This window comes from Hylobates moloch, unplaced genomic scaffold (assembly GCF_009828535.3).
Source record: "Hylobates moloch isolate HMO894 unplaced genomic scaffold, HMol_V3 SCAFFOLD_21, whole genome shotgun sequence".
In the NCBI taxonomy this organism is placed as follows: Eukaryota; Metazoa; Chordata; class Mammalia; order Primates; family Hylobatidae; genus Hylobates; species Hylobates moloch.
Window position 1 is genome coordinate 11,261,990 of NW_026652296.1, and position 12,927 is coordinate 11,274,916.

General features: G+C 42.6%; 1 protein-coding gene across 1 annotated transcript in view; it reads left to right on the forward strand.

The window, feature by feature from the left end:
* The window catches only part of PTGIS (prostaglandin I2 synthase), a 45,155-nt gene that overhangs the window by 14,860 nt on the left and 17,368 nt on the right, over positions 1–12,927 (forward strand). Inside the window, exon 5 of the mRNA XM_032142680.2 lies at positions 11,140–11,321. Coding sequence (XP_031998571.2) covers positions 11,140–11,321 — 182 coding nt within the window. The remainder of the gene's footprint in view (positions 1–11,139; positions 11,322–12,927) is intronic.

A 12,927-nucleotide genomic window follows, 5' to 3' on the forward strand; every position in this document is an offset into this window, starting at 1 on the left:
CCAGGTCAAAGGCCCTATACATTAAAATTTTTATCTGCTTCTGCCACATCATTTCCAAAACCACAGAGCAATTCATCCGCCTACCTAAAGGGAAGAAATCTGCTCCACCAGATGCCATCAGTCTTTCCATTTGTTTGCTAATCTGATGGGCAGAGGTGAGTAACTTATTGTTTAAATTTGCATGTTACCACAACCTTGCCAACATGGAGTTATCAGCCTTTAAATAATTGCCAATCTGATGGAAAAAAGGACATCTGGCTCTCTGTGGCATATCACTGACTACTGTGATGAAACATCTCTGGGTGTGTGTGGTTTTGTTGTTGTTGTTGTTTTGAAACAGGGTCTTGCTCTGTCGCCCAGACTGGAGTGCGGTAGCGAGATCTTGGCTCACTGCAATCTTGACCTCCCAGGCTCAAGCGATCCTCCCAACTCAGCCTCCCAAGTAGCTGGGACTACAGGCACATGCCACTGCGCCTGGCTAATTTTTGTATTTTTTGTGTTTCAGTAGCCATTTGCATTTCCTCTTTATGAGCCGGCCGTTTGTGTCCTTTATTGTCTTTTTAGAGGAACTCATTTGATCTTATCGAATCTTGCCATCCATGCTGGAAGGTTGTTATTAACATACCCATGTTGCAGATAAGGAAACTGAGGCTCGGAGAGGTGAGATCACTTGTCATAGACATGCAGCTGGTAGGTGGAAACTTGGTCTGTCTGGCTGCAAAATCCTGTGCATAAAGCACCTGCCACATCCTAGCACTGATTGCTTCCCCAGGAAAAATTGGGTTTCTCCATTAACATTTCCTCCATACAGATGCTCCAGAGGAGTCTGGTTAGAGGCAGAGGAACTCCCCCCATCACTCTGGGAGCAGCCCTGGGCTGGCTATAGGAAGGATGCATTTCTCAATGTGAGCAGCAGGTGGCAATGTGGGACGGCGATTTCTCATCTTAATTGGGACCAGAGGCATGTGGGCAAAGTAGCCTCTGAAACTTGCTGTGGGGTGCTTGAAGCACTGCAGCCTCTTTTGGCAGAACCTGCTGAAACAAAATAAAGTGCACATTCCTTTGATCCTGTACTTCCACTTCTAGGAATTTATCCTACAGAAATGCTTGCACATGTCTACAGATACACAAACATATTCATTGTCACATTGCTTGTAATTGCAAATGCTAGAAACAATTTAAAGTCCATCAGTAAGGGCTGATTAAATAAATTATGCATTCATCTAAAGGCCATCTATGCATCTAAAACAGAGTGGGACATACTGGTAGTGAATGAAATCTACTGTTACAAAAAAGAGCAAGCTGCAGGCAGAGGGTATACTATGTCACTATATATACACATATATATGTTTTTGTTTTTGTTTCTGAGATGGAGTCTTGCTCTTTTGCCCAGGTTGGAGTGCAGTGGCACAATCTCAGCTCACTGCAACCTCTGCCTCCCAGGTTCAAGCAATTCTCCTGCCTCAGCCTCCCGAGTATCTGGGATTACAGGCATGTACCACCACATCGGGATAATGTTTTTGTGCTTTTTTAGTAGAGCTGGGGTTTATCACGTTGGCCAGGGTGGTCTCGAACTCCTGACCTCAAGTGATCTGCCTGCTTCAGCCTCCCAAAGTGCTAGGATTACAGATGTGAGCCACCACACTCGGCCATTTTTTAAAATGTGAGAGTATGTATAGATTTTTGCCTTTGGAGAGGCTGAGAAGGGGTGGAGAGAAAACCATTTTTTATAATATGTGGATTTGAACTCTTAGATTCTTTATTTTTCTTCTTATTTTTTTCTGTATGCATACATTATTCTTCCTTCACTTTTTAAAGTATAAATATATTTTAAAAGAAAGTTAATCGTTTGAGGACCCTTAGACCATTGAGTCTGGTGTTTCTCATACAGTAGGGAGTTGGGGCGCAGGGGACAGTTAAACAGACCCCCTAGCTAAGCATAGTGTTTCTGTCTGGAACATTTATTTTACTGAATTATTTTGGGGGGCTGTTTATTTGAACATTGTTTTGGGGAAAAAGGCATTCTTATATCAAAGAATCACAGAGTCTGATGCAAAACTCTGATGCATTTCAAAGGTAAAACACAAAACTTTAAAGACATGTCTCTTCTGGGGGCCTCTCTATACTATACCCCCAAATCTAGAGGGCCTAGAGGGGTTTCCCAGAAAAAAACTTGAGAAGTACTCAAGTCTGGGTCCTCAGTTTTTGGATGAGAAGACTGAGGTCCAGAGATGGGCAGGGGCTCAGCCAAGGCTACATAGCATGGGGACTCTGGGATTTAAACCAGATACACCAATCTGGTTTAAATTGGTGGGCTGCCAATCACCGTGGGCCTGGCAGCCCTGATTCGTGGCATCGAGTCATTGCACCAATAAGAAATACCTCGTAATAATGGAGAGAATGTGGCAAGTAGCATTTTACAAACTTCTACCGATACCAGGTGTGTTCTGTGTGTGATCCTTCTGAATCCTCCTAACCATCCTATGAGCTAGATGACCCCCATTTTACACATGAGGGAAATTGAGGCTCAGAGATGCAAAGTGACTTGGCCAAGGTCATCTTGCTAGAAAGGGAAGAGCTGGGATTTCAACGCTCTCTGTCTTCAAACTTTGTGCTCTGTGTTTCACAATTTATTATTATTTCTTAATTAAAGAAGCAATTTATGAACATGTTCTCCTTGGGCTAATAATTTGCTAACATTCAGTAAGATTTGTTATTTAATAATATAGCTGTTTATTAGGTCTGTGTCAGGCATCTCTGTGCTAATGTGTTTGATCTGTATATAACCCTCTGTGGTGGGTACTTTTATTATCCCAATTTACAGGCAAGAAAACTGAGATGCTGAGAGGTGAGGTGACTTGTTCAAGGTCGGGCACTCTGCTACAGCGCTGGGCCTTTTAACTGGGCTCTCCTGACTTTTGTAAAAAAAAAAAAAAATCAAATATTACAAAAAGGAAAATTCTCTTTTGATCACATTCCCTCTAAATCTATCCCCATGTAACTATTGCTACCAGTTTGGTGTTATCCTTCTAGAACAGTGTTGTACATAGACAAATAATGGGAATCACATTTGTAATTTAAAATTTTCTATTAGACACATTAAAAAAGAAAAATAGAAGTGAAATCGATTTTAATAATACATTTTATGTAAACCGATATATCTAAAATATTATTAGCATTTCAGCACGTAACCAATGTTAAAAATTATTGATAAGATATTTTACATTTTGTTTCTCATGCTGACTCTGGAATCCAGTGTCTCCCCTATCCTATATTAAACATGGCTGCATTCAAGCCAGCCCCATTTCAAATGCTCCATAACTCCCTGGGGCTTGCGCCTACTCTGTTGCCCAGAACAACACTCAGCCTTTATGCACGCATTAAAATACAGCATGAGGCTGCACACAGTGGCTCACACCTGTAATCCAGCACTTTGGGAGGCCAAGGCAGGAGGATCACTTTCGTTCAGGAGTTTGAGGCCAGCCTGGGCAATATAGACAGACCTTGTCTCTACAAAATATAATAATAATAATAAAAATAAGCCAGTTGTGGTGGCTCACACCTGTAGTCTCAACTACTCAGGAAGCTGAGGTGGGAGGATCACTTGAGCCCAGAAGGTTGAGGCTGCAGTGAGCCAGACTACGCCATTGCACTCCAGCCTGAGTGACAGAGCAAGACCTTGTCTCAAAAGAAAAAAGCATCAAAATAGCAAATTGTACTGGAATCCCAAGTAGACAGCAAGCCTCTGTTTTCCCAGTGGGAAGATTTTTAAAATTTTGTCTTTTTTGATTTTTTGGGCAACCTAAATATTGAAATAATTAGGAATGGAAGTAAATAGTTGCGTTTCTCCTTATCTGTTTTGTTGAACGTCTGTAGTGAATTGTATAAATGTGCTGCAACCATTTCGAACATTTGCTTTCTTCCCATGACCACATTTCAGGAGGGGGCTTTGTGCAGACTCCCCCTTTGACAGCACAGCTTTGCTCATCTGCAGGGCCCCAGGTTGAGCCACCAAGCTCAGTTTTCCAGAATCTTCTCTTACTCACTCCCATATGCACTGAACTCCTTGAATCTCTCTAGTATATGATGTTTCACCGGAAATTATTTTTGGGGGGTTTGACAGATTTTCTATTATTTTATTTTAAAAATTATTTCACGTGGTTTAAACATTAAAAATATAAAGTAGATTACAAATCACATACCCGATATGGGGTTAACATCCAAAATATATAAGGAACTCATACAACTCAATACCAAAAAATCCAAATAACAGCTGGGTGCAGTGGTTCACGCCTGTAATCCCAACACTTTGGGAGGCCGAGGTGGGCGGATCACGAGGTCAAGAGATTGAGACCATCCTGGACAACATGGTGAGATCCTGTCTCTACTAAAAAATACAAAAATTAGCTGGGCGTGGTGGTGTGCACCTGTAGTCCCAGCTACTCGGGAGGCTGAGGCAGGAGAATTGCTTGAACGCGGGAGGTGGAAGTTGCAGTGAGCCGAGATCGCGCCACTGCACTTTAGCCTGGTGACAGAGCGAGACTCCGCCTCAAAAAAAAAAAAAAAAATCCAAATAACCTGTCTGCAAAATGGACAAAGGACCAGAATAGGCATTTTTCCCAAAGAAGACATACAAATGGCAACAGGTACGAAAAGGTGTTCAACATCACTACTCACTGGGGAAATGCACATCAAAATCACAAGGAGATACCACCACACACCCGTTAGAAATGTCAAAAGATGACAAATGTTGGCAAGGATGTGGAGAAAAGAGAACTCTTTCACCCTGTTGGTGGGATTTTAAATTGGTATAGCCATCATGGAGAACAGTATGGAGGCTTCTAAAAAATCAAAAATAGAGCTACCACATGATCCAGCAATCCCTCTTCTAGGTATATATTAGAAGGAAATGAAATCACTATTTTGAAGAGATATCTGCACCTCCACTTCATTGCAGCGTTATTCACAACAGCTGAGACATGGAAACTAAGTGTCCATCAGTGGATGAACAGATACAGAGATAGTGGTACAATGCCCCCCTCCCCTTAACCTCAGGGGATATGTTCCAAGACCCCCCAGTGGATGCCTGGAACCACGGGTGGTACTGAACCCTGTATATACTGTTCTGTCTTATACATACGTAACTATGACAGAATTTAATTTTTTTTTTTTTTTGAGACAGAGTTTCACTCTTGTCACCCAGGCTGGAGTGCAATGGTGCAGTCTTGGCTCAACACAACCTCTGCCTCCCAGGTTCAAGCGATTCTCCTGCCTCAGCCTCCTGAGTAACTGGGATTACAGGCATGTGCCACCACACCCAGCTAATTTTGTATTTTTAGTAGAGACAGGGTTTCTCTGTGTTGGTCAGACTGGCCTCGAACTCCCAACCTCAGGTGATCTGCCCACCTCGGCCTTCCAAAGTGCTGGGATTACAGGCATGAGCCACCGTGCCTGGCCTGATAGAGTTTAATTTATAAATCAGGCACAGTAAGAGATTAACAACATAATAAAATGAAACCAATTGTAACAATATACTGTAATAAAAACAAAATAAGGGTTACTTGAACACAAGTACTACCATACCATGACAGTTGATGTGATAACCGAGATGGTGGCTCCTAAGTGACTAATGGGCAGGTGTGGTCTACAGCGTGGATACACCGGACAGAGGGATGATTCACATCCCAGGCAAGATGGAGCAGGATGGCTCAAGAGTTCATCATGCTACTCAGAATGGCATGCGATTTCAAACTTAGGGATTGTTTATGTCTGGAGTTTTTCATTTAATATTCTTGGACCATGGTTGACCATGGGTAATGGAAACCTTGGAAAGTGAAACTGTGGATAAGACAGGACTGCTGTGTATGTAAATCCACGAAAGAATGTTATTCAGCCATAAAAAGGGAGAAATCCTGCCATTTGTAACAATATAGATGAACTTGGAAGACAATATTGTAAGTGAAATAAGCCAGACAGAAAATCAACTACTGCATCATGTCATTTATACGTGTGAGCTAAAAAAGTTGAATTCAGAGGAACAGTAGAACAGTGGTTACCAGGGCTCAGGAGGTGGGGAAATGGGGGCGTGTTGGTTGAGGGTATAAACGTTGAGTTATAAGATGAATAAGTTCTGGAGACCTAACATACAGAATGGTTATGGTAGTTAATAACAATGTATCGTATACTTGAAATTTGCTAAGAGAGTGGATCTTAAGTGTTCTCACCATGCATGCACGTGTAAGCGTGCACCTATGTAAGGTGATGGATATGCTAATTAGCTTGATTGTGGCAATCATTTCACACCGTATATGTGTATCAAAACATCATGTTGTACAACTTAAGAATTTTCATTTGTCAATTATACCTCAGTAAGGCTGGAAAAAAATTAAGTAATAATAGTGGTAAGTCTCCTTCCTTTTCTTGTCACACCCCCTTCCACCAATTCCCACTGATCATAATTGATTAGTTTTATTAGTTTTGAATGGATCCTTCTAGAGTTCCTTCACACAGTGCAAGTGAATGTGACTATATTCTTATTTTTCTTTTTTTCCACAAATGCATACTAAACACGTGGTTGCTGGCACTTTGCTTTGCGCTAACAATATATCACAGCAATAGATAACTCTTGGGTAAGGTTTAGTGTGTCCTCTACACTGCTTTAAGGGATATACAAATGTAAACTGATTTGATCCACGACCCAATCACTGCTATATATATATTTTTTGTTTTTGAGACAGAGTCTTGCTCTGTTGTCCAGCCTGGAGTGCAGTGGTGCAATCTCTGCTCACTGCAACCTCCGTCTCCTGGGTTCAAGCGATTCTCCTGCCCCAGCCTCCTGAGTAGCTGGGACTACAGGCGCCCACCACCATGCCTGGCTAATTTTTGTATTTTTGTATTTTTGTTAGAGATGGGGTTTCACCATGTTGGCCAGGCTGGTCTCGAACTCCTGACCTCAGATGATCTGCCCGTCTCGTCCTCCCCAAGTGTAAACCCCAAGGATTACAGGAGTGAGCCACTGCACCCAGCCCACTGCTATATTTTTATCCTGTGTTTTTTGCCAGGCAGGACAGAGCAGGATGGCACAAGATTTCAACACACTACTCAGAACAGCATGTGATTTAAAACTTATGACTGTTTATGTCCGGAATTTTTCATTTAATATTTTTGGACCATGGTTGACCATAGGTAACTGAAACCTTGGAATTCAAATTCTTTTGTATTTTGAGTATCGCTTTGTCACCCAGGCTGGAGTGCAGTGGCTCCATCTCAGCTCACTGCAACCTCCACCTCCCAGGTTCAAGTGATTCTGCTGCCTCAGCCTCCCAAGTAACTGGGATTACAGGTGCCTGCCACCACGCCGGGCTTATCCTTTTTTGTATTTTTAGTAGAGACAGGGTTTCACCATGTTGACCAGGCTGGCTTCAAACTCCTGAACTCAAGTGATCTGCCCACCTTGGCCTCCCAAAGTGTTAGGATTACAGGCGTGAGCCACTGTGTCCGGCCAGAATTCAAATTCTTTGTTGTACAACACTATCTTTGACTCATTTTTGCCAAATGACCTTCATATGCCTTTTAAAAAAATTGTGGTAAAATAATATATAACATAAAATATACTATTTTAACCATTTTAATTGTACAATTCAGTGGCAATAAATACATTCACAATGTTGTATAACCATGCCATTATCTATTTCCAGAAACTTTTCATGATTCTAAACAAAAGCTTTGTGCCCATTAAACAATAATTCCCCACCTGCCTTTCCTCCCAGCCCGACATATCTTCTATTCTACTTTCTGTCTCTGAATTTCCTCTTCTAGGAATCTCATATAAGTGGCGTCATACAATATTTGTCCTTTTGTGTCTGGCTTATTTCGCTTAGCATAATATTTTCAAGGTTCATCCATATTGTAGTATATGTCAGAATTTCTATTTCTTTTTTTTTTTTTTGGAGACAGAGTCTCTGTCACCCAGGCTGGAGTGCAGTGTTGCCATCTCAGCTCACTACAATCTCCGCCTCCTGGGTTCAAGCTATTCTCGTGCCTCAGCCTCCTGAGTAGCTGGGATTACAGATACACATCACCATTCCTGGCTAATGTTTTTTATTTTTATTTTTTTTGCATTTTAGTAGAGACAGGGTTTCACCATGTTCCGGGATGGTTCTCTAACTCCTGAGCTCAGGAAATCTGCCCGCCTTGGCCTCCCAAGGTGCTAGGCTTGCAGGCATGAGCCACCACGCCTGGCGTATGTGTCAGACTTTCATTCCTTTTTAAGGCTGAATACATTGTGTGTATATACTGCATTCTGTTTATCCATTCACCTATCAACCGACATTTGGGTTGTTTCCACCTTTTGGCTACTGTGAATAATGCTGCTGCGAACATTGGTGCACGAGTATCTGTTTGAGTCTCTGGTTTCGGTTCTTTGGGGTATATACCTAGAACTAGAATTACTGGATCATATGGTAATTCTTTAACTTTCTGAGGAACTGCTAAACTCTTTTTCACAGGAACTGCAGTATTTTACATTCCCACCAGCAATGCATAAGCGTTCCAATTTCTCCACGTCCTCACCATCACTTGTTTTCTGTGTTTTAAATAGTAGCCATCCTCATGGTTGTGAATGGTATCACACTGTGGTTTTGATATGCATTTTTCTAATGACTAATGGTGTTGAGCATCTTTTCAGGTATTTATCAGCCATTTGTAGCCCTTCTTTGGAGAAGTATCTGTTCAAGTCCTTCGCCAATTTTTGAACCAGGTTGCTTTTTATTGTTGTTGAGTCATAGGAGTTCTTTTATATATTTTGGGGGCTAGACCCTTATCAGATATATTATTTGCAAATATTTTCTCACTTTCTGTCAGCTGTCTTTTCATACTGCATTACCTCTTTTGCTTAATTATTCATTTATTGTGCAAATATTGAGTGCCTCCTATGTACTCAGAACTGCTCTAGGCACAGGCGAAAAGCGGAGAATGGTCCTGCCTTGCTTGTTAAAGTCATCTGTAAACACCGTGTTTACAGTGATATTCAAGATTGCAGTTGTGTGGTCAGACTTCAAAGAATGCCAGTTATTTCTAAAGCTGTGTTAAATTTCTTTGCCTCTTTTTTTAGCCATCCCATCAGATGATGCTTAGAAGTATCCAGAGTTGGCATCAACTGAGGTGGTTTCAACACTGCCCGAGCCCTGCAGGCCTAAACCTCTGGACATCCAGTTCCCACCCACGTGATTTTGACATGATCAATCTGGGGTTGGCACCTGGGCCTCCAGAGATTTAAGAGCTCCCAGGTAATTCTTCAGAGAGCCTGAAAAGTGGAGAAACATAAGAAGATAATGTGTTTCAGTTGAACACTTAAGCTCATTGCTTTACATTGAAATGTCACCCGAAATAGTGACATTCATTTCAATGTAAAACAATGAGCTCAAGTTGAAGTCTAAAAGTTAAACATATTCAGCATATTATTTGAAAATGAAACCAACGTACTTTAAAAAAAAACATAGCCTACATTTTCGACCCTTTCAAACGCCCTGTGAGGTGCAGCCAGGTTTAGAATTGCTGGTGGGGCGAGTCTTCCTGAAACACGGCTCGTGGTTCAGAAGAGTCAGTGAGGGAGTTTCCAATACTTTGAAACTTCGGAGCAATCTAAAGTGACTCTCACTTTTCCAAGGGGTGATTTCAGAGAAAACCAAATTTTATATTTTATATTTTTGTTTTAAACTTTATATTTGTACATATAAATAGCATTACCGTGGAGCTTTAAAACAATGTATATTAAGTCTCATGTATGGTTCATGAAAATATTTTTTTTAAAAAAGAAGTAGAAAAGAAAATAATATCTAAATAGTATCATTCTTCAGTGCCCGGCTCTATCCCCTTACCAGTCTGCCCTTGGGAACTCTCTGTGTCTGTATGTAAAAGGTACTAACTCACTTTCACTGCTGTATGGTTTTTCCAGAACATAAACACACCATTGTTTGTTTAATGGTGATTGCACGCTAGTCATCTGTGGGCCAAAGTTGACCTTCAGAGATGCTTCTGTGGTCTGCACAGTGATTAAAAACTTTTTATTTGGATCCTAACCTTAAAAAACATAAGAAGGCTATACATAATTGCTGGATGATCAGCTTCCTTTGAAAGCACAGGCCCTCTGGCCACGCTGGCCGGTGGGCTAAGTGCCATGGCCCCTTTCTGGCCGCCTCTCTCTTTTACTTGGCCTGCCTTCTCTGGAGTGAGTTGAGTTTGAGACTCCAGCCCAATGTGCCGGTTAGGTTATTGCTGATGTCTTTCTGTGATTCCTGCTGTGCTGAGCCTGCTCACAGTGGCCGCCTCCTCATGCACATGGGCTGGCATTGCTCTGGGGTTGGACCCTGGGGAGGGAGAATGCTGCTCGGTGTTTAGTGTTCCTTCTCCTGCTCTGGAAAGAAATACCATTTATTTAATGCATGATATAGTTTGGCTGTGTCCCCACCCAAATCTCATCTTGAACTGTAGCTCCCATAATTCTCATGTGTTGTGGGAGGGACCCAGTGGGAGATAATTGAATCGTGGGGGTGGTTCCCCCATACTGTTCTCCTTGTAGTGAATAAGTCTCATGAGATCTGATGATTTTATAAGTGGTTTCTCCTTTTGCTTGGCTTTCATTTTCTCTTGCTTGCCGCCATGTAAGATGTGCCTTTCACCTTCCACCATGATTATGAGGCCTCCCCAGCCATATGGAGCTGTGAGTCCATTAAACCTCTTTTTTTAAATAAATAAATAAATAAATAAATAAATTACCCAGTCTCGAGTATGTCTTTGTCAGCAGCATGAAAACAGACTAATACAATGCGTATTTATTGAGCACCTGCTACAGGCTGGGTGCGGGAGATATAGAGGTGATTGAAATAGACGGGGCTCCCACCTGCAGGAGACAAGACCCCTTGTTTCTTTTTACCGGGGGTAAGACAGATAATAAGCAATTCGGTATTGAAAGGGCTTCCCGCTGTGGGCCTGTCCTGCAGCTTCTTTCCCACAGGAACTCCCCACCCTCAACTAGTGACATTCAGAAGACCCTTGGCCTCATGGGAGGTCATGCCTGGCCAGCCCTGGGTGTGGGATGGTGAATCTGTAACCCCTACTCTCTGTGCTCTGTCCCTGCAGGGGACAAGGACCACATGTGCAGTGTCAAAAGTCGCCTGTGGAAGCTGCTGTCCCCAGCCAGGCTGGCCACGCGGGCCCACCGGAGCAAATGGCTGGAGAGTTACCTGCTGCACCTGGAGGAGATGGGTGTGTCAGAGGAGATGCAGGCACGGGCCCTGGTGCTGCAGCTGTGGGCCACACAGGTGGGTGTGAATGTGCAAGTGGGTGTGTGCAGGTATGCATGTTTGGTTGTGATATGAACGCATGTGTGTGTGCATGTCTGTGCACGTGTGCAGGTGTGCACGTGACTATGCCTGTGTGTGCATTTGTATGTAGGTGTGCATTTGTGAGTGCATGCTGATGTGAGTGTGGGTGTGTGCACACATACCCACCGCCCAAACCAGTTCCCTGACTTCCTTTACTATCAAACAGCATCACAAACAGAATCATTCATTCAATATATTTTTTTTTTCTTTTGAGACAGAGTCTCGCTCTGTTGCCCAAGCTGGAGTGCAGTGGCTCGATCTCGGCTCACTGCAACCTCTGCCTCCCGGGTTCAAGTGATTCTCACGCCTCAGCCTCCCGAGTAGCTGGGACCACAGTTGCCTGCCACCATGCCTGGCTAATTTTTGTATTTTTAGTAGAAATGGGGTTTCACTATGTTGGCCAGGCTGGTCTCAAACTTTTGACCTCAAGTGATCTGCCTGCCTCAGCCTCTGGAAGTGCTGGGATTACAGGTGTGAGCCACCACACCCAGCTTCTTTTTGTTTTTGTTTTGATTGGAAAAATGTTAAATCTATAGAAAAGTTTAATAAATAGTTTAATGAACTCCTATATATGCCTCACCTTGATTCCCAGTTTTAAACATTTTACCACCTTTGCTTTCTCTCTCTCTGTCTCTCTCTCTCTTATGCTCTCTTTCCCCACTGGGATTATTTTATTGAAATAATTTGTGAATAAGTTGCAGATATCATGCTATTTTATCCCTATTGCTTGAGTGTAAGCAAGAACATCTCCTGCATGACCACAGTACAATAACCAATTTCAGGATAATGAGCCCAAATACATGATCATTATCTAATAAACAGTCTGTATTCCAGTTTTGCCAGTTGTCTCAATAATGTCCTTTTTGGTTCATCTTGGTCCAGCATCCAATCCAGAATCACACGTTGCATTTAGTCATTCTGACTCTTCAGTTTTCTTTTCTTTTTCTTTTTCTTTTTTTTTTTTTTTTGAGATGGAGTCTCGCTCTGTCGCCAGGCTGGAGTGCAGTGGCATGATCTCGGCTCACAACAACCTCTGCCTCCTGAGTTCAAGCGATTCTCCTGCCTCAGCCTCCTGAATAGCTGGGACTACAAGCGTGTGCCACCACGTCCAGCTAATTTTTTGTATTTTTAGTAGAGATGGGATTTCACCATGTTGGCCAGGATGGTCTTGACCTTTTGACCTCGTGATCCGCCCGCCTCAGCCTCCCAAGGTGCTGGGATGACACGCATGAGCCACTGCACCCAACCTGTTTTCTTTAATCTGGCACAGTTTCTGTGCCGTTTCATTGTTTCTCATAACCTTTACATTTTTTGAAGTGTGCAGACCGGTTATTTTGAAGAATTGTTTAGAAGTTCCATTGAGACACTGGGCATGGTAGTGTGCATCTGTAGTTCCAGCTACTTGGGAGGGGGAGACAAGAGGATTGCTTGAGCCCAGGAGTTCGATACCAGCCTGGGCAACATAGTGAGATCCCACCTCTTAAAAAAAATCCATTGAGTACTTACCATAGGCCTCAAAGATTCTGTGTTGTGTTGATTACCA